At 40.7% G+C, this 26,243-nt stretch overlaps 1 protein-coding gene across 1 annotated transcript in view; it reads right to left on the reverse strand.

Annotated features, from left to right (window-relative positions):
- Positions 1–590: 590 nt before the first annotated feature.
- The window catches only part of LOC146567504 (uncharacterized), an 84,606-nt gene continuing 58,953 nt past the window's right edge, over positions 591–26,243 (reverse strand). The window contains exons 17-23 of the mRNA XM_085287415.1: positions 24,023–24,113; positions 11,459–11,568; positions 11,054–11,128; positions 10,059–10,152; positions 9,921–9,961; positions 4,747–4,849; positions 591–1,899 (exon numbers count right to left, since the gene is read on the reverse strand). Coding sequence (XP_085143541.1) covers positions 1,516–1,899; positions 4,747–4,849; positions 9,921–9,961; positions 10,059–10,152; positions 11,054–11,128; positions 11,459–11,568; positions 24,023–24,113 — 898 coding nt within the window. The 3' untranslated portion in view covers positions 591–1,515. The remainder of the gene's footprint in view (positions 1,900–4,746; positions 4,850–9,920; positions 9,962–10,058; positions 10,153–11,053; positions 11,129–11,458; positions 11,569–24,022; positions 24,114–26,243) is intronic.

Consider the following 26,243-nt stretch of genomic DNA (forward strand, 5'->3'; position numbering starts at 1 on the left):
GATGTGTGGGTAGGTGCACACGTGTGTGTTTGCACATAAAAAAAAGGATATTTTTGAGTGTGACACGGCAAATGAGGAAAACAAAGCTAACAAGGACATGCAGCTCCGCTCGAAATCATTAAAATGTATGACATCCTGACCAGCTATACAACCGCTATATATATATATATATATAAATATAAAGAACCAATGAAGGATAAAAAAAAAGAAAAAGTGGGTTTGGAAGACAGGAAGGTGGACACGGTGACAGAGAAAGCCAAGATGAAGAAGCTAGTTGTGGCCTGAGACCTGCTTTTCCTAGAATTCTCATTATCACAGTGTTCCCTCTTTATAACTTTGGATATGCACATGCTTCCTCTGCGAGGGTTTATTTGTGCGAATGAGAGTTGCTCTTATTCAAACACTTGAAACATGAATAGAGGAACGCGTGCCCTATAGATCTACATGTTATCCCAGGTCCCAAACTCATTTTAGATCTTTTAATGGAACGATTTTACTTCCTAGAAAGGTACTTACCCGTATCAGCGTCGATGCCTGACTCAGCAGTCGTATAATTTTTTTTACAAAAGCCTAATTAACGAGTACCACTGCCAGTTATTGTTACAGTACAAGCATCCAACTGGCAGAAATAATATATTTTTGGCACACTGACATGCAAAACAAAAGTGGGGAGGAATATAAAGCCGCTTGCAAATATGTGTTTTTATTTTGCTACCGTCACAATACGGGGCACAGAAAAAAAATCAATAAACAGTTTTGAAAGTATAAAACATAATATCAGACAGCTAATACACCCAATCACGCGAGCACGCGCTCACCCACAGTCTCTCAAAGAGACACAGAAGTACACAGACACATAATGTACTCAAACATAGAGACGCACGGCCACATTCACCGCAGCAGACGCGGGATACGTGGTGCACAGCTGGAGCATAATCAGAGGCTGCGTTACTGCCATTTACATCAACGTCTGAACCACGCCTGTGGATGGATCATGTGCTGTTTCTCATTTATCCAAGCGGGACTCATCTTCAGATCTACTGTTTAACTCTATCTACATTAAGTTTCTTGTTTTGATTAGTTCATTTGTGCATTTAAGGTGCAAAAATCTGGTTATAGCTCAAGTGAACTGTTGGGAATTTTCAAATAAGTGCATTTGAGATTTTGTGCTCACTGCTGCAGTTTTGCTGCAGAATAATATTATTAATTGAAGATGTAATTGCTTGAAGCACTGAAACATTTTTGAGGACACAGTCAGTTATCATAATTTTAAGTCTATCTAAGTAATCTGTCAGTGTGAATGTTTTCTTGGCATAAATCGTTGCATGGAACAGCAGTACCCTTATAAATATGGCTGAAGAAATTCCATTATTTTCTGTTTCCGAGCGCCCCCTTAGGCACAAAGAACTGTGGGACTTGACTTTGACCTGCAGGACATTAACCTCATCCTGGGTATGCTCCCCAGCGAGAAGCTGAAGGTCAAAAGCCATGGCAGGTCAAAGTCTTCAGGGGGCTTCATTTTGCCGGATTCCTGCTTGTCCCCTTAGACCCGGCATCTTCCACAGAGGCGGAGAAAGCGCACTTGGAAGACGGCCTAATCAAGGACGCTTTATCCGAAGCCTTGGACTCACCTGGTCTCCCTACTCCGACTGTAGTCGGCTTGGTTTGAGTCCCATTAGTGTCCCCTGTCACTGGGACTATACTCAGAAGACGGGGCAGGTCCAGGGATGAGGGAAGGGAGGCACAGATAGGAGGGCTGACACTGAGAGAGAGTGGGAGGTGGATGGTGGTTGTAGGGGGAGGAGGAAGGGGCCCACTCCTCTCCACTTGTCTATGCATGGACCTCTCTTCTTCCAGCTGCCTACGCAACCGCTTATTCTCCTGACTGAGATTGCCTAACTACAGAGAAAAAAAGAAAGAAACATACACAGAGAAGCACATGTGCAGACAAAGAGATTAATATGTTTGTGTAGCCAAAGGAACAGTGGCACATTTTTGAGAAGTTTCCAAAAAACACGGCTCTCCTTTAGCCGAAGCAGTGGAATCACACAACTCGAATCAAAGTTAGCAATAAATATCAACCATCAAAAGTGAACAGCTATCGTGCTCATCAAGTAACTGACATTCCATTATGTGATTAATTCATCATCTTTCACAGTCGCTTTCATGCCTGTTGAAACAGAAATGCAAATGGAAAATTGCAAGGGGGTGGGGGGGTGGGGTTCAGGATTGTATTGTGTTCACAGTTTGAAATGGTTGCAAGAGGGAGTCATGCGACAGTGTAAATTTCTACATGAAAACAGCCAATTTGAGCGATCATTAGAGGTCGATTTGACACAAAATCATCCGTGACACAAAACAAATCGCACATCGTCAGGACATGATTGGGCTCCCTGAAACACAATTATAGACTAGCTAAATTGAGGATTTTTTGTTTTATTTGTGTGTGTGTGTGTGTGTGACAAGGACATTTGGGTAAAGGCAGCGTGGAGTGTGAGTTAAAACATGGCTTTTAATACAAAAAATAAAAGCATTTATATTGTTGTAAAAGCTCGGTAATTATATGCAAAATGTGCCAGTCTAAAAATTGCAATAAGGTAGATAAAAGAGAGAAAAAGATATGAAATAATGTATTTTTAGCTGTGAGTACGAGTAAAATAAGAAATTAAAGGATGTAAAGACAAAAAAGACTCATCGGGTAATGACAGTTGCACTCATCCACATCTGTTTTTAAGTGTGTGCGTGTAAAAACTACGGTTAAAGAATGATGTCACATTAACATGTCTGGCCATGTGTGAGTCTGCGTGTGTGTGTGCGTGAAGGAGAGAGAAAAACACAAACGGAGATGAGACAGACACATTTCCGGATGGTTCTGCTAATATTACCCGTCCAGACATCGTACGCATGCACACAGACACAGAGAGACACACACATGCTCAATAAACTCTGAGCACGGGTCTTAGGCTTAACCCTCGAAGAACCAATGGCATGTCGACGTGTCAAACGATCATAAGATGCTTTACTATCCTCAACAGGCAAAGCTCCTGCAACACGTCCATTTTCAGTCATGCCAAAAGCAATAACAATTCTAGATGAAAAACACAGAGTCTGACATTTATAATTAACTGCACGCGACCGGTTTAATTTTTCTCATCTTTTGTGGCTCTGGATGCTTTTCTAATTGTAAGGCGGGGGGGTTGAAATTAAAAATCACAGCTTGTCTTCTCAACCTTAACTTTCCGTGGGTGAATTGGTGTGCATATATGTGGATGAAAAGGACACAAGGATGTGTATAAGTAGGGGTGAAGGGAGTTAAGCATGTGTGCGTGTGTATTTTTCCACTGTTTGTATAGTTTTAATGCAAATTATGGCAATTACAGAACTATAAAAGAGTTGCATAAAAACTGTTCAGCTGCTTAATGCCTGTTTTAATTGTCGCGTGTAGCCACGAGACAACCTGGATATCATCAGAAGAACGATACCCTGCTGCTGATCGAGTCTCGAAAAGAATCTCGATTTTTAGTCCTCTCGTGTTCGTCTTCATCTCTGTTAATTTTCTGTGACGTTTCAAAAGTTTGCATGAAATTGGCTTGACAGTCGGATGGAAATCATGCATATGTGCTCCGTATAATGCCTTTCGGCGAGTGAGAAAGCGCCGGCGTCAAACCAGTTTGTTACTATGAGTAAATACGACTGATTCAAGGAGACACAGACCTGATTTGTAACCCAACGCCTTTCATAATCTGAGTCATTCCATTCAACTTCTTTACTGATAGCTCTGTGTGCGCGCGCAAGTGCGTTCACTGCAGAGTGAGGTGTTTACATCCTCTCCTTTCCTGACTGCCTGCGTGTATGTGTGTGTGTATACTGTCCATGTTGGATCGATGTGTGTAATGATTCACACTAGAGATTAAGAGGTGCTATTACACACCTGACCTGTTCAACAACACCTCTCTCTTTCTCTCTTGTCTGAGTTCTCCTCTGCGTTTCTCCATGTTCCTCTATCCTAAACCCACAGCTAATGTCATTTGCTCTTCACTGAAACAACACTGCATTAAAACTTCAACAAGTACCAGCTTTTGTCATACCCCGTCAATCAGCAGGCCACTTCACAAACTAACAAAAGTCGGGTGAGCCGCTCCCTAGGCCCTGGAGTTTTGGAGAACTGAGGGGGCTGAGGAGTACTTTTGATTTGTCTCTTCTTTGGTGATTTGTTGACTCTTGTGAAGCTCAACACAGTAAAAAATGTCAGCATTTCCCAAGAATATTCCTCTGTGTTTTTTCCCCCACATTGTTTTATCACAGCGGGCCATTTCCCTATGCTGTCATGGAGAGATCAGCACGGCTGTATTGATATACATCTCTCTCTCAGTTTCATGAAAGGGAAATCATTTACCAGTGGAAAGGAACGTCACTGCCTTTTCCCGATACGATTTGTCCCCCCCCCCGCACACACACACACCCCACTTCCCCACACCACGTCCCTACATCCCGCACCCCACCCCGCTGCCGATTTTTCACTTTTATCGTAGGAAGAGGAAATGGATGTCTGCGTGCGCCTCTGTGTAAGTGCGCTTGTGTGTTTGAAGTTGGACGCATGAAAGCTTCCTCTTCTGTGTGAGCTCAACAGCAGGTGGGCCGGTGTGTGGGTGTGTGTTTGTATCTGTCGGGTAAAAGGACTGTCAGGACCCGGTGTGTACGTGTTCTTGTGTGTGTCTGTGTGCGTGCGTGTGGACGAGCGCTTACTTGTTGATTTAGCATTCCGATGGCCTCCAGGTTGCTTTGCAGTCTGGTCTGCATGTCCTCGATTTTGCTGAGGTTTAGAGCGACGCAGCCCTTCTTTTCCATGCTGCAACACAAGTGTATGCACACAGGCAAACAAACATACATGAAAAATAAACTCTTTAAAACAGTACAGGGAGTTTAGCGGTCTGAGAGAAAAAACAGAATAACAAAACTCTTTCCTTCTTGCAGATCCTTTAACTGCCTTGTCTGTAGTTTAGCTTAAAAAGCACATTAAGTTTACACTTGCTTCTACCTATTCTTGCACAATGACATGCATTTGCCTGACTGAACAGTTTCAGTCAAATGTCCTCGGAAATCTGCGGCATAAAGAAGTTGGCGTGCATCATCTTCATTATAACTATCTTCATTATAACTTATTACTAAACTCAAAGATGGGTGAGCAAATGGGTTCCAGAAATCATTAAATTATATAAGAAAGTGCATATAAAGCTGGGGAAAAAAAACAAAGCAGCAAAAAACAAAAACAAAACAAACGCAAGCGCAGCCAGGGAACATTAAGAGTACAAGAAGCCATTTAAGATTTTAACTGTTTATTAAAACCGTTTTGGGAAATGACAAACAAATGTTAGGGTCTCCTATCTTCAGACCGAGGGCTGTCTAAGGAATGTCTATTAAATTAACGACGGTGGATAATGGTGCTCTGTACGGGCTGAAGAGCTTGCTGCCCCCGCTTTACGCTCTTTCTTTCATGCCCCAGTGAACCTGTCCAGTTAGCATTTGGAAAAAAAAAACCTTCTAAATACTTTATTGAAGAGTTCTTAGCCCATTAAAGTACCACTGTACCTCCCCAATGTTAATTTTCTTGTAAAAGAGCAAGCTGGGATTTTCTATCAGAGCAGCGGACGGGAAGATGGTCCCATTTTGCCTCAACTGAGAAGATGCACGCACTCATTGAAACGCTAATAAATAGTCCCATTGTTCCTGTAGATCCGTGCGCACGCTCACACACACGCGGTCATAAACTTTTGCCCTTATTAGTCGCAACTGAAACCATTTAAGATGTGGAAGACACTTGAGGAAGACACAAATATTTGAATTGACATTGTTTTCGGCTCCCGTGCATTTGCAGCTAACAAAGGCAACAACAAAAACAGTAGATAGTTATAACGCTGCTTAAAAACGGTACCCAGCAATCTCTTGACTATTTCCTTCTCTGATTTTTGAATCATTTATATGGATGTAATATTATTTTGCATTTCTATGGATCATCATACAACTCTGAGTTATAGCATGTAGCTTCGAGACTGAACAAAAGAAATGGTTGCTCCAAAAAAACGACACAATTTTTTAATGGCAAAAAACAAACTACAATTATAAATATATCTAGATAACATGAATATTTTTGATAAGTTCCCCCAAATATGTGCAAGAGAAACACAAAAAAAACCAATCCATACATTCCCCAGCTGACAAAATATAATCTGAGTCCCTGCATATTAGCCAACTAACTAATTTAGCTTGGCCAATATAAGTGAGAAAACCTAATTTCCTGAAAATGACATTTATAAACTGAACATAATTGCCACTGACCCTTGCAGATCTTTTAATTTCACACCCTAATGATGATACAAAGAACATTAATAAGAGAAATGCAGAAATTTCCTTTGATCTTTCAAATTTTGAATGCCGCTTGAAAGACGAGTTCCATGAGTTTCCATTGCTACAGCGAAGGGGGAGAAAAAAAAATAACAGAAGACACAAACTTTAACCACAAGCCAATTCCATAAAATCCAAAGCGCCACATCTACACATTTTCCTCAAATGATTTAAACGCTTTCCTACGCGGTAATGTGGTCTTCAGCAGATCATGAATCATCTCCGCTGCTGAGACAACTGTGTGAGATTTATGCACTCGATGTGAGAAACCGGCGAAGTGCCGAGCGCTTGGCTTGGCGCCCGTGTAAACATGTGTTCCTGTGTTTACACGCAAACACAGATGTGTGTAATTAGCAGCCTAATCCAATCAGTGTGTGTATAATTACAGTCATTAGTGTCAAAGCCAAGCGGCCATGCTCTCTAAACCAGGCAATAAACTACGTGGTTCCTCTCCTGCTCCAGTCTCACTCATCTTTCTTATTTACTGTCCTCATTTTTGCTGTAAATTTTATGCAAGGCTCGGCTCTCTTTTCACACAGCCTCCCTCTCATCGCCGCTTTCTGCTTCTCTGTCACTTTGGTTCTCCTTGTTTGTACAAATCCTCTGCTGTGATCACTGGGTGCTCTTAATTGGAAGCACATCGTTAGCGGTGCAACTGATGAAGCCTGATGCTTTATGAGCGCTTCCCCCACATGGGTTGTGTCAGGCAGCCACTGAGTCAGTGCTGCCAGAGGCAAACAGCATCAATCTCTGTTTCCGCCACTCACTGCATATCAATGTGTACTGGTATCATATTTTCAGATATTAGCAGAAATCATTTTTGGGTTGTAATGTCTGTTGTCAGAGTTTATCCTTCTTCTTTTTCTTCTTAATAAGCATTTCTGCAGGAGAGAGGTGGGAGGGAAAGGAGGGGCAAGCAGCATCGAAACCCATCAGGCCACACGCAGCACTTTAGAGGGAGGTACAAGACACTTGTATAAGTGATTATCATGAGGGGCTTTAATGAGATTGTTAATTGACACTATGATGTTACTGCGCAACAAGAGTGTAACAAACCTTTTTAGTATCACCGATCCAGGGCATTAATTGTGCACATAACAACTCCTATCATTGTTTTTTAGTTTGAGCAATACTGCTTTTACCCGTAATGGCAAAATAGCTTTTTACTTTAACACTCGGCTACTTATTTACACAGTGGAAATGAAAGGCAAGGTGTTAGTTTGATAAGAGATGTAATTTGGTCTCCGTGGCCAAAAACCTTTGACATATGGACTGTAGATTGTACATTGTTTAGGATCAAACTCTACAATCTGTTCTATGTCCAGAGCCACACCCCTGCATTGATATTACTGTCCTCATAACAAGGTTTCTAAGGTAAACAGATAAAGTTTTGCTTACTTTTTAACTCTTTCCCCCAGAAAAATGTGGCCTTCCCTGTACCCACCAAGACGACTTTTGGCACCTCAGATGAATAATTTGACGACCATTAGAATAGTTTCCGAGTTTTTGCAAGAGTAGCTGCATAGGCAGAGACCACCCTCACTAACTTTCAATGCACACCCAGTCATTTTGTCCTATGGGGAGGCCTGAAATATAACAGAAACAGCTCGGTTCAGAAGCGTTACTCCTAGTAGGCTTTTAAGGGATTACAGTGCAAGAAAAATATATATTTGAACATCTACAATTCTACAACATCTGGAAAACAGCTGCTGACGAGGATTACAGAAACGGCTACTAAATGGATTTGGATAGACACGATGTAGTGTAAACACCGTTACACAAAAATGTCTGCTCAGACAGACATGCTTTTTGTCAAAACATCACCTTATTAACAAGCGCTTATTAGATCTGCATGTCTAAATCTAAGTTTTCCCGTCCGTTATGGCAGCAAATTGAGCTACGAGTTGGCTGATGCTTGGAGATTTCCTTATCCTTCATCCACTAGGTGGATTTTGAGCAGAAAATGCAAATAAATATGCCAATATCATTTTTGACTCTTAAGATTTATATTTGCATGTAAAAAAGCTTCAGTTTTGCGTAATTTGTTGAGTTTTACGTAATTTGTTGAGGTTGAGAAATGCAGAAAATTTCGTTTACCGAGCTAACACAATTGCGGTCCCCTCCATCAGGCCTCTCCGCGCCTCCCTGTGGGCTTTACTTTTTCACAAAATAACAAATGCAATGAAAGGCCTTCTCATTCAAGCAGCTTTATAACAGTAGGTCAGGTAATCATAATAAATTTCTTTAATAAAGGCATATCTAATGACAAAACCTTCACCCCGTGTTGACTGCTGTCAGTGATAGTGACAGCAGACAGACATTGTTAAGATACCCCCTGTCCCACTAGTAATGAAATTTACACTCTGAATGTATACGGCTGCCTTGCAATCATGACATTATCTATTGCTTTATAGAAGTGCAATTTTAACACATATGGCATTTTTTGGTAGGTGCGAGTGTGGGGGAAGGTGTGGGCATACTAATAAAATAAAATAAATTAGGAATCAACATAATGAAGGAATGGAATAAAAAAGGGGGGCAAAGGAGGAAGAGGGGCTGGATGGGGGTGACACAATGGAAGAGGCTTTCATTCACTGTTTTTATCTCGTTCCGTGTTATTATATTCGCTCAATCAAAACCCTCTCTTATGCATACATCTATATGAACTGCCTCTCTCACTCTGTCCCTCTCACTTGCTCATTCGCAATTATGAGGGAAAGACAAAGAAAAGCGATTCATCTTTCTGTCGCGGCCCCTTAATGATATCATTAAAATGACTGACAGCTTTGAATAGCACTGGAAACCTACCCCAGTCAAAACAAATCTGATCCGTTTTGGAAACAGAGTCTGGTGGTTTGTTAGGGGAGGGGTGCAACATGAGCACATGTTAAAAAAAAAAAACGGGGTGAGGTTAGAATGGGGCGTGGGCGGGGGAGCTGTTAATGAGGGGTACCTTAGGGGGGCTCACACTTGGGGTATGGGGAGAAGCGCTGCAGGCAGGTGCCCCCACAAACACCCCCTCTCCCGTATGCGCGCACCCTCTTTTCTCACTTCCATCCTACACCCAATCCCATCTGTGCCACGTTCGTTTTCATTGGCTTAATGAACATAATAAATATATCTCCTCTCTATTGATGAATGCTATTTGGCAGCCACGGGGGTTGCAAGCAGGAGAGGATGGGCACTTGATTGAAGTGTAATCATTGTTAAAGGCCCAGCATGAATAACATATTCAGATCGACGAAGAAGAAATAAAACAGCAGCACGTGTGCACACACGGGCACTGCTACGCACAGGTGGCCGGGCCCGCGGGGCGTTTCATTCACAACTTGGCACTCCTGCTGTTACTATCATCATCAGCTTTGTTCCGACCAGATTGTGTGCGAAAGAGCCAAACGTGGTGGCTTTTGTTACATGCTAAACTTTGATCAGCTGCTGAATGCAAACAAACGTATGCCTTTAAATGTGTGGTCACACACACACACATACACATGCCCACATAAATGTAGATGACTCACGTTTTCCTGTCTTGCTGTACTCCCCAGTCCCGGAGATGGGCCTGCAAACAATTATAAAAAACAAACCTGTTTATGATTGACTCGCTCTTGTATCTCCTTATTTGTAGTTCATTGCTTTTCCACTCTGCCCCTGTTCACCTTGAAGAGTTCCATGTCTTTCTCCTTCTCATCCACCGCTTCTTTCAGTCTCTTTACCTCCGCCTTCAGTGTGTCATTAGCCTCCTGAAGGCATCTGACAAAAGCAGAGAGACGCGTTAAACAGAGAAATATAAATAGAGAGGAAGAATAGCAGACACCTATTATCATCAAGAGACTCTTGTTAACATTGCTGACAAAATAGTCTTTCAAGCAACACCAGTGATGTCCGCGTTTCTCTCTTTTCCAGAGCAGCCTTTAACTAGCAGTTCAGACATCATCGCATACACGCATATACTGTAGTCCATTATAACACAATTCTTTTTGCACAGCATTTATCACTTACCCTAGTGACTATCTATTTCAGTATCTTGCTGTGCCCACCAATTTCAGACCTATTAAGAATTCTGAAATTGTTTTATTTGCAGGGGGGCGGGAAGCAGACATTTTCCGGTTAGGGAATATTGAAGGACTGTGTTCATTATGAAAAGGAACCATTGAGGGAGATGTGATTTCGACAAAGGTGTATGGAGTCTGTTATGCACAAGAGCCACATGGTAACATGACAAAAACATAAGCACACACGAGCACACATGAACGAGGACACGTGTGAGTGGAGACAGAGGAGAACATGGTTACGGTGGTGCTGGGTGGGGATTATGAACGTATGGCACTATAGCTAGACAGCTTTGATCTCTGGCATGAAGAATATGTCACGCCCATGTATGCGTGTATTTATGAGACATGACTAAACAGAAACACTGTCAGGTGTGAGTATGTCAGGGAGTCTACCTGAATCACCTCAGCATATGCACACACACACACGTACACAGACACACTTCATGCTGCCTCACTTCCAAACCACCGCCGACCATCTTCAGTCATATTCCCTAAATAAAGCGATGTACAGGGTTGAAACGCATTCATTCGAACATACTTGTCTACAAACGCAAACAAATCTAGCTACTGAAAAATATCGCTGTGCCAAATATACTTACTCTTTCTCTTTAGTGATGACAAGCAGAGCTTTGTTTTGGGCTTTAATCTGGGCAATAATGCTCTCACTGGAAGCCCTTAGTAAGGAAGACATATTTTTTAATGTAATTCTACACAAACTAACACATCAACAGTTTTTGGCTGTCCTTTAGTTGTTTGAATATAAACAAATAGATCAAAATGCACCATTAAACAGGTTTAAATATATAAAATCAATATTTTCTACAACATAAAGTATTTTGTAGATTGACCTTGAACTGTAGCTACACATAACAGTACACTATATGATACACACATATTTTATAGCATGTGCCAACTAAGAAAACATTAATAACTTCCTTTTATTTCCTTAAATCCTCTGTTTTTATTTTTTAAATTCACAAAAAACATGTTGGGAGTGTCCATACTTTTGCTCAGTGATCCAAAGGTTGACATTAGTCATGACCAGCTGGCTCTCGTGCAGAAGCTTTGCATTGTCAGACCGCGTCCCCTCCATCTCTGACCGGAGCGTGATCACCTACAGTCGATACAGTAGCCAAGAATTATCCATCAAAACTTAAGCAGTTGCAATCTTTTCAGCATTTCCTTATTGCAGATATACTGCCCCCTTTTCTATACTTTACCCAGCAGATTAGTGAAGTACACACCGATATTCACGCTAACCAAATCCCAAGTAATTTAAACAGGTTAGCAGCTTAAAGTATTTTTTTAAAATATTAACATCCTGCAGCTTCACACATTTATGGACTGCATGTCTCTGTCTTGTAAACAGACACGCCTGTGCACACGCTCAGATGCAAACATCATATTAAATATGAATGTGGGGTGGAGGGGAGCAAAGGTGTGATTAAAGAAAAGCTAAAAAGCAGGGTAAGTAATGCTTTAAATAGAGGGGGTGCAAAAAGGGTGAGACTAAATGTCAAAAATAGAGCATAATGGCAACACAAGAGAAAAATTAGGTAAATGGAGAATAATGGAGGATGAAAGAGATGGCATTTGCAGACACAGGTATAAATAGCAAGGTGAGGTATTAAGCAGGCGGGAGGGGAGATGGAGGATTTGGTGGGTGGGTGGAGGGGCAGAAGCAGACTGGAGGCGAGATTGGAGAAAGGGAAAAGATGGGTGTGGGGTTAACAGGGACTGGATGGCACTGGCCAAACTGCTGACTTTTTCATTCTGCTTATCAGTCAGGACCTTTCCAGGCCTAAACTCTGGGGACCCTGACATATTACCCTTATCGCCATAGAAACACCTTGATATGCCATACCATCTTCCCACAAAGACTTGAGCAAACACAGAAAAAGTTTCCAATATGTGGGCCGTGATTTAAGTTTATAAAAATGTCAAATGATTAACCCGAAATGTCAAAATATCAACTGCAGGTATGAGATGAATCAAGCACGGTGTGCATCTGTGTGTATATCTGCATGTGTATTTTCAATCTCACACGTGCACAAAATATATATTTTATTATTTTATATTGCCAACGTGTTTCCAGAAAGTTAAAGAAGATTTAAATTTAACACATAGATAAGACTGATTCTGTTGTTGCGAAAGAAATTGTATTCCCGAGCAATCAAACAAAGAAAAGTGATTAAGAATCATTATAATTCATTTTATCATCCAGTGACTTCAAGTGAGCATAACAGGACAAATAATGGTAGTGAAAAGTGAAGGAGGCAATGATTAGCCAACAAAAAACTATCAGCATTAAAAATAAAAGAGATTATTGTCTGTAGCGTCCAAAAACTTTCAGAACTCGGCATCTGTTTCCTGATGATTGAGCATCCATTAAATATGTTTTGCCCATATCCAGATGGGCTGCAGGAAAACAGAAAAAAACCCACACTTTTAGTTGCCTGAGGTCAAGGTTTTTAAAATATTAACGAGTTTATCTGACAGAAGTCAGTCAGCCCAGGGCTACAAACAGAGGCACCAGTTCAAAAGTTTACAACTTCTAAAGCTGATGAATTTTTCACCTGCACAAGAAAATACGAAGCAGCAGACAACACATCGGGTTTTGTTTTTCTTTCACTGTAAAAATTCAAATATGTTGCAACACAAGGAAATCCATGAGACACTCATTTGTTTAATACCTTATGCATCCACTGAAAAAAACAGAACTGACATGCATAAGAGTAAGCAATGAGGCTGTGAAGACACCAGTGACACATAATTAATAATTCAGTTTGCGTAACATGATGAAAAATTGCGCTTTTAATTAGGATTGGATTAAGGAAGGGTTGCATTTCAGCAAATAAGCGCTGAAGAGAAACCGTGGGATCGGTGAAATTACATCAAGCAAATCATTCAATTTTGAAGAATAAACTGAGTCAGGCTATCGATTGTAATTACATTAACAGTGGAGTAAATATTGTCACTGTTTGTGACTTCATCTTGTGTTTTGTCTCGTGCTCTGACGCATATTCACATGAAAAAAGTTCTGTTTAAGCCGTCTTGGCAAAACCCCCGCATATTAACACACCCATATTAATTATAAGCGCAAATATATCAAGCTATACCATTCAAAAGATCAAATAACACCCACCCACGCAACACATGGGCGCACGTACACTGGCAGGATCTGCGGCATGCTGTAATGACAGTAATTACCTGCGGTCTCACATTAACATCTCCCTCCTGACTGTCTGACTGGCTCAGCTAGTGGAGGGATGTAAATCGCAGCACAACTCTGATGTTGCGATTAGGTCTAAATTACACATCATCACTCTGTTTCCAGCAGTGTCAAGGGAGGCAGAGAGAAGGGTTTGTGAGAAAGAGGGAGGGACATTTGTAGAAAACGGATGGTGTGGGGGGGGGACAAGGAGGTGCCACTGCAACAGTGGGGAGGAGTAAGTCAGCACACCTGCTTAACATTTAGATTGGTTTTGTTGCACAAATATTTTAGCAGATGATGGGGGCTAAAAGGGGCAACAAAATGCATTTATAACCAAGTTTGGTGATACCTCTTGTCCTTTCAGCTTTATACTCCAGAATATGAGTTGACTACTCCTGCGCTGGTGAAAGATTTCAAATCTTTACAGCTGCTGTACCATTTCTTTTTTAATTAATTATTTTTTTTATTTATCCTACCAAAAAGAAAAAAGAAGAAGAAGAAAAAAAAATGCCCGAGTCGTTCCAGCCTATGCTTTTCAATAGATGCAAGCTAGACTTTGCTGGACTCCAACATTTTTTTCTGAACCTATACATCTGAATGAACTTTCATGACAAACCTGAAAGCATACCTGCAGATGGAAAATATAAAAGGAAGAAAGAAAAGAAAGAGAGCAAATGATTGTAGAGACTTTAGAAGTTAATAGATTTTCCATCTTTTCTATTCTCCATGGAGCTGTGGACCGGTATCACATTGCGCATTGGGCAAAAGTGTATTTTCACTAAAAGCCACCAAACCGTCCAAGGTCAGGGGATAAACATGCGTCAAAGCAGACTTTTCTTGGTAATGAGAGGAACATAAAAATGAGTATAAAATCAGAAACAGATAGCCTAGTTGTTGCTTCTACAACCATCAAACCGCTAGAGCCGAATATGAGCCATTACTCTGTTCCACTCAGCTCATCAGAGCACATCCTCTCATCAAATTAATGAACACATTTATTGTTAAACACGTTTTTATAAAACATTCATTCATTCTGTCTAATTAAAAGACCCAACAGGCCTGACATCACTTAAATATGCATACTTATCACTCACATGGTCTGAATTAAAGATCCACAAGTTCGTGCGGGGCTCTGTGTGTGCACTGTATGCGTGCATGTATGATGGTAAAAGAGAATGAGGCTTCCTAAGCAGGCCTTCTCACTCTAGGCTTAATGGTGGTAATCGTGGCGTGACCCAACATTAAGACAGTGTGTGCGTGTGTTTATGTGTGTCCCACTCTCCCTAATGGTGACGATGATGACATGTTCTCCATTAGACTAGTCAGTGGGCCACAGCAGATCTAGCATATTAATGATGCTGATGATGGCTTCTTTAATTACCTTCGTCTGCTGCTGCGTGGCCTGACTCCTTTTCCCCGATTCCTTTCATCACACACTCTCCTACGCATGCTGCTGGGTTGTTTATCAGTGGTTGCCATTACTGAAATCCTCTGTCTTGCATCTAGCCTGTGTGTGCACAGCTACATAACCAGCCTTGGTTGAAGTTTAACAAGCCCCTTCAGGAATCAGTAGAAAATAAGTTTAAACTTGTAAGGCATACAATGGAAATATTTTACCAAGTTCAGTCAATACGCCAGCACTAATATAATATCAAACAACATCCAACCTTAGAAATAATTCAATTTTGCACTTTTATTCCACAGATCCTGTATAAAGGAGGGTAAGCTAGTCCTTGAGGCGTAACAGGATTACTGACAAAAAAAAGAAAAAGAAATGTGCAAATATTGTCGTGCAGCGTCTAAAAAAGAAAAAGAAAAAGTCTACGTTTGATGAAAAACTCAAACAACAGAAAACTTTAAATGCGTTATGGATTGAAGGGATTCGCAATAGCACAATGAGTGGTGTTTAGTTGTCCGGCTGACCGGGTCGCACAAGTGCTTAAATAACAGCAGCAAAACAAAAGAGCAATTTTAGGGTCTGAGGTGCATCCGTGCTGTTTTGTTTCAGTGATGAGTTTGGCAAAGCACAGAGTTACGGGGAGGAGGCGCTGCCCCAAAGCATCTTGGGGGAGAGGGGAGCGGGAGATTGACAGACGGGTAGGTGTGAAGTCTGCAGTGATGCGGATGTTGTAGCGGTCCATTGTGGCGAAGAGAGAGCTGAGCAAAGAAGCGAAGCTGTTGATTTACCACTCGATCTACATTTCTACCCAAACCTACACACGTGAGCTCTAGGTAGTGACCGAGAGAATGAGATCATGGTGGTAATAAGCTTCCTCCAAGGGGTGGTTTGGATCTCCCTTAAAAATATTCTAAGAACCTCAGCATAACTCGTTCACATCGAAAGGAAACTGTTAAGGTGGGCCGGTCAACAGGCTAGGATGCTTCCTGAATGCCTTCTAGGTGATTGCTTGGAAGCCGCGGGGAAGACCGAGGCCATGCTGGAGAGATTACATCTCACAGCTGGTGTGGAAACTGGAAGAGCTGGAACATGCTGCCAAAGGTGTGTGTCTCTACTTAGGCCGCTGCCGCCATGATCTGCACCCAGATAATCGGCAGAAAATGGATGGATGGATAAATATAGCATACATTGCAGTACGTGGTTTGCTTTTTAACTGCAAGGCATTTATACATAATTCATTATGTTCTCCTGCACACGCAAACACACACACAGATCCACACACGATGACTAATAAATAAAAATGTGCCAAGGTCAATCTCCTCATGGATGCTCTTAGTCCAGTGTGGTAGCTGAAAACTCAGCGACGTGGGGCTATCACACAACACAGCTTGTAATAGAGTGACACAACACAACTCTTGGAATCTGTGAGGGCGAATTTAGCAGAGCTAAACCTTGTTGCCAAGGTGAAATAATTAGATGTTAACCTTGAATAATTGCAGTATTAGTATTTTCCCTTACTTTTATTTGATTAATTAAACACTCTCATGTTTGATTTATTTAAAAAAACCAAACTAATTTCCACTCGTTTTAAAAGTGTTGTAAATCTTGACCAAGGTGACAAACTGTTTATAAAGTAAAACATGAAATAAAATAAAAGAGCTATGACTGATGTGAGTCTGCCTATTTTGTGCTTGAACGAAAAGCTTAAGAAATCCAACACATTATCAATAAAACAAAAACCAAAGGTGACAGCAAGGAGGAGAAAAAAAACCCTTTCAATACACCTTTTTCTTATCGCCTCGTCCTTCCAGTCTGAGACTAAATTCTTCCTGCCATATGTCACCTCTATGAACCCGTCTGTACAGGAACTTTTCATGGTTTTGTACTGAGACAGAAACACAAACGTACAGCCTTCTTTGGTAAAGAAGGATATTGGGTGACAGCTAAGAAGGACGTGAAAAGTTATAGCAACAACATGCGAGGGGAAAAAACATGGTTAGTTTTCCTGCTTGACTGTCCTTTCCATCTCTCAAATGAATTACAACAGTGTAGCTTAATGAGCTGTGTGGGATGGTGATGGGACACACATGCACACACACTGTGCAAATACAAAGTCCATTCCATGGTTTAACAGTCAGACAATTGGGCAACTTCTCTTTATTCATCAACTAAACAAATGAGCTTCATTTGTCTGTCCTCATTTCGCCATGTGTGTGTATGTTTGTGTGTGAAAATGGTGATCAAGCGCAGGTCGTTCTGAGCTAATTAGTCCAGGCTTGGGGGCTTCTATCAGGTATAATGAGTGAGATCAGTGAACAGCTACAACCGTTACGGCGAACCGACATCTCAAGTGTCTCTAAAATTTGAAATACAACACGTTTGTTTTGCATCCACTTAGCCAGATTGCAAACAAAAACCACAAAGATATTTACAGGCTTGCACATACAACATGCTGTTTTGGTTTTTTTTTACAAAAATCTGGAAACAAAAAGTTACGCAGTTGAAACTAGTTTGAGTGGTCCTATTGTGACTTTTTCTGGCTCAAATGAGAAAATCTTTCCATATTGCTTTAAAAAATATTTTTTCTCATTTCCAGGATTTCAAATATGGGTGTTTTGTGAAGCCATGAATCTAAACAACCAGTCTTTGGTGCCTAGACCTTCAAATGTGGACTTTTTAAAAGAGAAACATTACTTATCCATGTCCGTCCGGTGTTGCTATGGCTGACGTGTCAAGGCACTGCCAAAGATACCTGTCCGCATTTCTGTGCCAGCAACAGAATAGCAGTATTTGTTGCCCTGGGGTGAGAACGCACGAGTACTGGATGACATGATTTGATGGAAAATTTCTATTAAGCAGTTAGGACCACAAATTTACAAAAACATATTGGCAAAAGAAATGAATAAGGCCCTAATTCTAGCAGTCGAGTCCCAGACAGTTGATTCTGTTCATCTGGATGTAGCGTTTTCAGTGGGAGAAACGTTTCCTCACTCATCCAAGTGACTTCTTCAGTCTCAGCTGACTGCAGGTTTCCCAACCTTATAAACTGTACATTTGCATAAAGCTCTTCCGTGTTAATCCAGGGGTTGTTTGTTCTCACTGAAGTATAAATCACATATAAATCAACCAAAACCATATATTAATAATTAAAACCCTTAATTTAAATATGTTTTAAAATATTATATTGCAGACAATGATGGCTGGATTGACATAAAAAGACAAAACAATGGCTTTTGGGGGAAAAACTTCCCAGACCTTCATTACAGTTATCCTATAAAATGTACCTCAACTGGATTTAGATCACATGACTGACTCTGCTAATGCAGATTATTCCAGTTCTTTACCTTTAAAAACTCCCAGGTTGCTTTTAGATTGTGTTTTGGGCCACTGTCCATCTCTCCTTTGAAATGCCATCTAGTCAACTTCGCTCCAGTACAGCTGAAACCAAGCAGATAGTGTATCCCTATACAGTTCCGTCTTCTGTCACATCATCAATAAACAGCAGTGATCCAGCGCTGCTGGAAGATATGTATGTCAGTGTGTCACACTGCTTCCACCACACTTTACAGATGAAGTTGTATGCTTCCAAGCCTTCTTCATACTCATTTTCCTGCGATTTCCATATAACTTCATCTCCAAAATAATGTTGTTGCAGAGCTGGTGTGGCTTTTATTTTCAGTGCAATATCAGCTTGGTTGATGCAGTGTTTAGCACTGTCAGCTCCCACGCTCCAAAGACATGATTGTGAGGTTAATTGGTAATTATAAATTGGCTGTAGGTGTAAATGTGAGCATGAATGGTGGTCCGTCTCTCTGAGTTAGCCCTATGAAGGACTGCGCCCACCTCTCACCCTGTGACACATCCTCATTGGTTAATACAGTTCATGCTGACTTTAGTCATACAACTATTAAAAGATTATGTTTAGGGAAATTCCAATATTACGTGGACCTAACTGCACATTATAGCGACATTCAACACACCCTTGCGCAACTTAAATTTATATTGTGCATTCACACACTGATTGGTACAAATCTACAAAGTATTTTTACACATTCAGATGCAACTTTGTATTTTACGCCCCCCCCCCCAAAAAAAAATACTTCATAACAGAATTTGTATGCAGTTAAATACTGCCTAATGATTCATTGTGGGAAAAGGTGGTAACAGGAGGTAGCAGGATGACTCTTTGTTCCCTTTTTTTTTTGGCAGTTCTATGTTTTTCTCAAGGATTTTAACAAGGGACCAGACTTCTCTCTGTAATCACTAGGCAAGCGCCCCGCTGCCTCAGAGTGATTAAAATCTACTGTCTAATTGTATTTGTACAGATGACATCAATAGTTGTAAAGATATTTGGGCAACTAAAAAAGTTTAAGAACATGAAAACATGCTTATAAACTTTGCTATCTGAAAACTTCTCTGCAAATTCTCATTAAAACTGCTTGAAATCTTTAACTTCATGCTCAAAGAAGTTGAGGTAAACACACTAATGACTATGATTGTGTGTGTTGTGTGTATGGCTGAGTAAATGTGAGGGAGAAGGAAAGAGGGATGATCTGATCAATCACAAAAACATGCCTTGTTTTTACCCTGATTGGTATTTGAACTGGACTCATGCAGAGGGACAGGACTAAGCAAAGTGTGCATGTATCTCTTCGTGTGTGTGTGTGTGTGTGTGTGTGTGTGTATGTCCTGAGCAGCATGCATGGAAGTGCAAAACTGACTAACATGCGAATCGTTAACTTGATACCAGAAAAAAGATACTAAACAAACCCAGAAAACGCAAACAAGACTCTTTCGCGCACACCTACGTAGTATACACTGTGCATACAAAGACATACATAGAGAAAAAGACAGAGCTATCTGAGGTTCAGCTTCTGTGCACCAAGGCAATTTGTAATATAGATTTCCTCTATAAGCCACTGTAGAGTACCATTTACCATTTCAAACCCTTTGATTTTTTTTCACCATTGGATAATTCATCTTCTGCCGCTCAATAACCGAGATTGGGACCTAATGAAGGAGTCATAGTCACAACGGCCATCACACAGGTGTTTAAACACAGTTTGGAGTCAAATTCACTGAAAAGCTCATTGGTTTTTGAAATGATGGAGGACACGAAGCATGCAAAGGAAAAATGCAAAGGATTGTGAACAAGGGTGGGTCAGTGAGCGCATAACATATACAAATACATACTTTTTGATGCATACAATAAAAAAGTATTAGAGTGATTAACTGAATCATTTACAACCAGATGTAATCACTGTACTTGCTCATACAGTATCTTGAACTTAAACCCAAAGGTTACTGAAACATTACAGTTACAGTTACAACAACACCGGTAGTATTGGGAGCATTTTTATTAGCTGAGCAATGTGTTTCAGCCACAAGCCAAAACATGCACATACTACTTAGGCTGCATGAACTTTTACCACTTTAGTTACTAAAGCAGAAAGCAGACTTTAGGTTCCATGCCAGAAGGCTCTACTCTGTTTCTCCTAATACTAAAAGGCCAGAGAGGAAGTCCATTATTGATATTGGCAAGATTCTGAACTCATCTAACTTGTCAGTCCATTAAGGTCACCTGATAGGGGTTTGCAGTGTCTGCTTTACTATCTTAGTCATTAGATGCTCATGGCTGTTGCTCCTTGAAAGGCTGTGATGAAATACTATGATGCGATGGGTAAGAGCTGGATGTGAACATTTCTTACACTTTCATATTAATCCATTAAATATAGGGCTATAGCCTGTTTGCTCAGCTTAGCATGAAGTATGGAAACAGAGGGAAACAGCTAGCCCAGTTCTTTGGAGGCCCTGTAGAGTCAGGCTAGCTTGTAAAGTGTGCCCACAGTTTTGCAATCCTGTGTCCACAAAGTTGTGGGATAAAAGAAAAACAAAAAAGGAACTGGAGTTTGGGATTGGATCAGCCAAGTAAGTCCACTTTAAGAAATCTTAACAGTAAAATCAAGGAGTTGACATTTCACAGCTTTCATTGTGTGTTTAATGTGTACTTCATGCCAAAAACAAAAGCTTCAATTTGAGGCAGTTTAATAACCTACAGTTCAACTAGTCCAAAAATCTGTGTGAAGACTGCAAACTCAGGCACAGATTACAACATGAGTTAGATAATGGTCTCAGAGGCCTCTATTCCCAGGCAATGGGACCTAGCTAAACAAACAGCTAAAACATGAAAGCTCGCTTAGCTCAATAAATAAATAAACATCACAAAGAAAAGTATCTTGAAAAATTACTGTATAGATAAAAACGGGAATCAATCAAAAGTAAACATGATAAAATAAGGAACTTAAATCAAAAATCAACGTGGGTACGGTCATATAAGGTGCATTGCTAGCTGTCCCCGTGGCAGCGAAGCTGAAACAGATGCTAGAGAAGGTTTTCAGCTGCATATCCAGTAAGCGGTGTACTTTCCATTAATTATCCACAGCTATTCACAACAGCCACAGTCATTTTGATGACCTCTGCATAAGCTCATCGAGGAACCCAAAAATCCAAACGGTGTGTTGATTCCAATGAGATTCAAGCAATTACAGCGCTGATGAATTCCCTTGGCAAGTATTATGGATGCATTCCAACAGCTAGCAGTTCACTATCCAAGCCACAGAAACTTTCCTTCTTAGGTAGCATATCAATCCCTCCACGTTTCTTCTAACCGCTAAGATTAATGTCTCTGTCCACACGAAAAGTCTTGAAGCCAGGTAAGGTCACACTGTGGTCCACTAAGTATGTGCACCAACATCTCACTGCAGTGCTCCAAATAGTACATGGCACAACACTCTGTGCTTTTCCTCAGAGAATGGTCTTAATCAGCTCGCCAAGCTCATCTGTATCATTGTCTAAACGCACCAAATACCCCCTGATGATCGCTGGAACAGCTCCATCATTGAAACCCCAAAGTTTCCTGTGTGGGTCCTCCAGGATTACAGGCCCTGCACTGGGCAATAGAACTGTCAGCACTATCAGCTGGTGAACAGCCCCCACTGCAAGAGTGTAAACTGAAGAAAAACCTTTAGTAGTACACTAAACTTGACTTTGCAAGACTTGCAGAACAAACACTAGATGTTTCAGCTTAGTATAAATCACAATGAGCAAAAAAAAAAACCCTAAAATGTTCCATTCATGCATCCATTTTCTTAACCGCTTATTCAATTTAGTCACAGGGATCTGGAACTTCTCCCAGCTGTCATAGGGTGAGAGGAAGAGAACACCTTGAACAGGTTGCCAGTCACATCACAGGGGGTTACACAGAGAAGCAGACAACCACGGACACACACTTACACTCCTACGGCTAATTTGGAAGCCCAGTTAACTTAACATGCATGTCTTTGGACTACCTGATGAGAACCCATGCAGGCACAGGGAGAACATGCAGCAACCTGCACATAAAAGCCCCAGCCGCCGCATTCAAACCCAGAGCCGTCTTACGGTGAGACAGCAGTCTATTTTTGAAACTGTATTTTTTAATGATGGAAAGAAAAGGAATTTACTGTATTTATTTGTGAACATTTAATTGCTAAATTTTTCCATAAGAATAAGAAAACTTCATCTTGATGGATTAAGTGCAGATAAAATTAAAACCATGGGGACTGGGAGAAGAAAAACAACTTATTTATCTTATAAGATGTTTCCATATTTTTGAGGAATTTCCCGAAACGTGTCAGCATGAGGAAAAAAAAATCCTTTAATATTGCAACTTTTATTATAGAAGAAAGAGACCTTTTTTTTTCTTGATAATTCTTGCACTAGCAGTCATTGGCACGTCTGCTTCAATCAATAGTCTGACATACCTCTGACAAATGTCATGCAAAATTTTTGATCACAGACAACAGAGAAAAGAGAGCCAGCCACGCAGCAAAGGCAGACATGAAAGAGTTTTCAACACTCGTGAAATAGATGAAGAACTCTTCGCGAGCGCTGACATGGCTTGTGACTGACCAATCAGCTGGCCTTAGTTGGTGTCTTACTGGCCCTGGGCTATCACAATTGTCAAGCCATGGTGCACTAAACAGAAGAAAGGAGAGCCGTGTTATGTGGACTGCATTATTCACAAGGACAGAGTGGAGGAAAAAAACGGAGTAAGGTGAAGGAAAGTGAGTGAAGGGGAACAAAATGAAAAGAGAAGAAAACAACAGAGCACATGAGTGAGAGAGGACAGAAAAACAAGAGTGGGAAAGAAAAGAAGGCATGAAAGAGAAAATGAAATACATAAAGAAGAAACTTGAAGGTAAAAAAAGGGAACAAAACACATAATCAAGGCATGAGAGAGCACCGTGGTGTGGGGAAGCTAACGGCTGGATTCAGAGTTTGTCAAATCTAAATGAACATCACTTCCCTACACTGGCTATGGCCCTAATTATCCATTCTGCCTTTGTACAGCGGCAGCTCAGCTCTGACAACTGCTCTCCCTTGAGATTCCCCCCAGCTCCCAGCTAGAACATTAGGGAATATCAGGGAATATTACACCTAGGAATTAACGCTCCAAATCACCTTGCTAGGTTTAGGTCCCGCATATACCCCTCCCTTTCTTGGACAAGATAATCCTGGCTCTAGCACCGGATATATGCCACTAATCATCAAAAAGGCAAGGGGTGGGGGGGTTGCAGGGAGAGAAGGAACAGCAAGGAAGATCTTCAAGGGAAAGGGAGAATAGAGGAGATCATGAGTATTAGTATTCATGTTTATGTAGTACAGTACACCTGGCTTAAATGTTTCATCCAGATGGGTCAGTGAGAAAAATCAATAGGCTGACTGGTAGAAGAGTTAGATAATCGCATTTAAATAATGAAGCGGTAAAACCTGGCATAGCTGTAATTTATGTACACACAGTATCAATTCATTTTCTTCTCAGCAAACACCTCACCTGCGTTGTGCCCCGAGCCCTTTTTAAACAAACACCTGAAATTATTTGGGAAGACTGAGGTTTGGTGCGTATTTCTTCACCTGGTCCAATGCATCCTGTTTCTCTCTCTCTGCTGTGAGTTTCTGATGGACAGCCTCTGTCAGCTCCTTCTTCAGCCCCGCAGCCATTGACCTGCGAGCGAAAACAAAACAGCCGAGCTTAGTATCATCCTAAGACGAGGCTTATCAACGAAAAACAAAACAAAAACACAGCTTAAGTGAGTAATTCGTTTTTGGTTAAACTGATTTCATTATTCAAATGTATTTTACAAATACATTATTTCCATTAGCGCAAAAACAAACAGAGACAGAAAATCCCGATCCGCGTTAGTGTTTAACGCAGGCCCCGTGAAGTGTGAGTATGTGTGTGTGGCAGCCGAGCTAAGGGAATGTGAAGGGGATCAATATGAAGGGGTCTATTCCTGCCACGCACCGTGCATCCGTGCGTGCGCGAGTCAGTCAGTGTCTACGAGTGTGTGTGTACGTGTATGCGAGCGAGATTGTGTGTGCCGGCTGCCCTGGCTACAGCCGAATCAATACGACAAATGATTACCATTTCCACAAACCTCCCTCCACAGCCTCACTTCGGCCGCTCTCGGGCCTCGACACCCCTCCGCCAACACTCCACACAGACACACACACACATATATATGTATATATGTATATATGTATATATATATATATATATATATATATATATATATATATATATATATATATATATATATATATACACACACACATAAACAACCCCCCTTCCCTCCGCTCTTGACCCATACCTCTAAATTGCCGATATAAAAATGAGAAATTGCAACTTTATGAATAGTAAAAGCATCCGGGCCTTTTACGGCCAAAAGTTTTTTGACCATAATCTGAAGTTAGCATATTATTGATTTTACAGTTAAAAAAAAGAATGACTAGGCAGGGAAAGACCACAAAGTCAGCATCTGTCTATTAGTTTTTATTGGCTTCTGTGTTAAAACGACTCATCCAAAAATATCAAAACCTTAATAGAAAGCCCAGTATTTACCCAACTAAATCTTTCTAACACTGGTGATAAATGTGATTTATACTTCATACTTAAGTTCATTAATCAGTCTATTAAGTGCTAAAAAATGCAACTTTAACTTACTACCACTTTTGTCTGTTCTGTCTACAACTTATTATTTTCATTATCGTTTAATCTGCCAATTATCTTTCATTTTTAATTATTTACACTGTCTAGAGCAGTTCCCAAGGACCCAAAACCTAAAGTGTTTTCACATGATTATAGGTTTTATCCTCTCAGAAAGACAAACCCCAAATGATAGAAGATCAAATTTTTAGATTTGAAAGGCTGGGGAAACTTGTTTTGTCATTTCAGATAATATTTGATTACTTTATAAAAAATGTCACGGATAGCTGTTGCATTAAGAGATGGCCGATAGCAGAAGGGTGACAAAAATAAGAGAGAAACAAGAAGGCGATATCTCTAGGCCACCAGTGCTCTCCTTAGACCCTACAGTTTTCCTTGGGTAAGAAGTGAATGATGAAAAAGTAATGATCAAAAAAATTATGAAATATGAAACCTTGATAGTTATGAAGGCACACCAGCAAGAGCTGGGCAATTTTAATTAATTTTCTTCTCAGATGATTAGAAGGCGATAAAATGAAGAATAAAAATCCGTATACGTTTGTATAATGAAAGGAAATCGTAGCCGACTACACTCAGAATCCCTCGCTAAATGTTCCTCAGCAACTTTAAAGCTGAGACTAATAAAGCAACTCATTGGTAGCAAAAGTTGAAGCAAAAGCCGTACAGCCAAAACAAAAGGAAGAGAAAATGTCTGACAGATCGGTCCGTAGAGAGAACATATGATAGGATGAACAGAGTGGGAGAGAGAAGGAAAGAAAGAGAGGAGGCGTCCTGTGGAGAAAGAAGGGGGATTTCCCACAGCACAGATGGAAGCCATTAGCATGGTGCTGTTGCTTAAAAACCTTTCATGTCTTTGCAGTTATTAGATAATACCCGGTTAACAGTAAACAGCATGATTCTGCAAATGGATATAATATGCAGGCACAGCGATTGTTTTACCATACAGCATCTAAAATTGGTTAAAATCTAATAAAATGTAATAATTCAGAATGTAACCTATAAAGTCTCCATACTGAGTTTTAAATTGTCAGTTGACGAGCAAAATGTTCCATGGCTCAACTTAACCAAGAAACTCCCCGAGACGGAGACCGTAGCGGTGAGGTCATGTCGAAGCCAAAGCCGCAACCA

The sequence above is a fragment of the Mchenga conophoros genome, linkage group LG9 (assembly GCF_057382185.1).
Source record: "Mchenga conophoros isolate Kocher_MC1m ecotype Shallow Benthic linkage group LG9, M_conophoros_male_GT1.1, whole genome shotgun sequence".
Classification (NCBI taxonomy): domain Eukaryota; kingdom Metazoa; phylum Chordata; class Actinopteri; order Cichliformes; family Cichlidae; genus Mchenga; species Mchenga conophoros.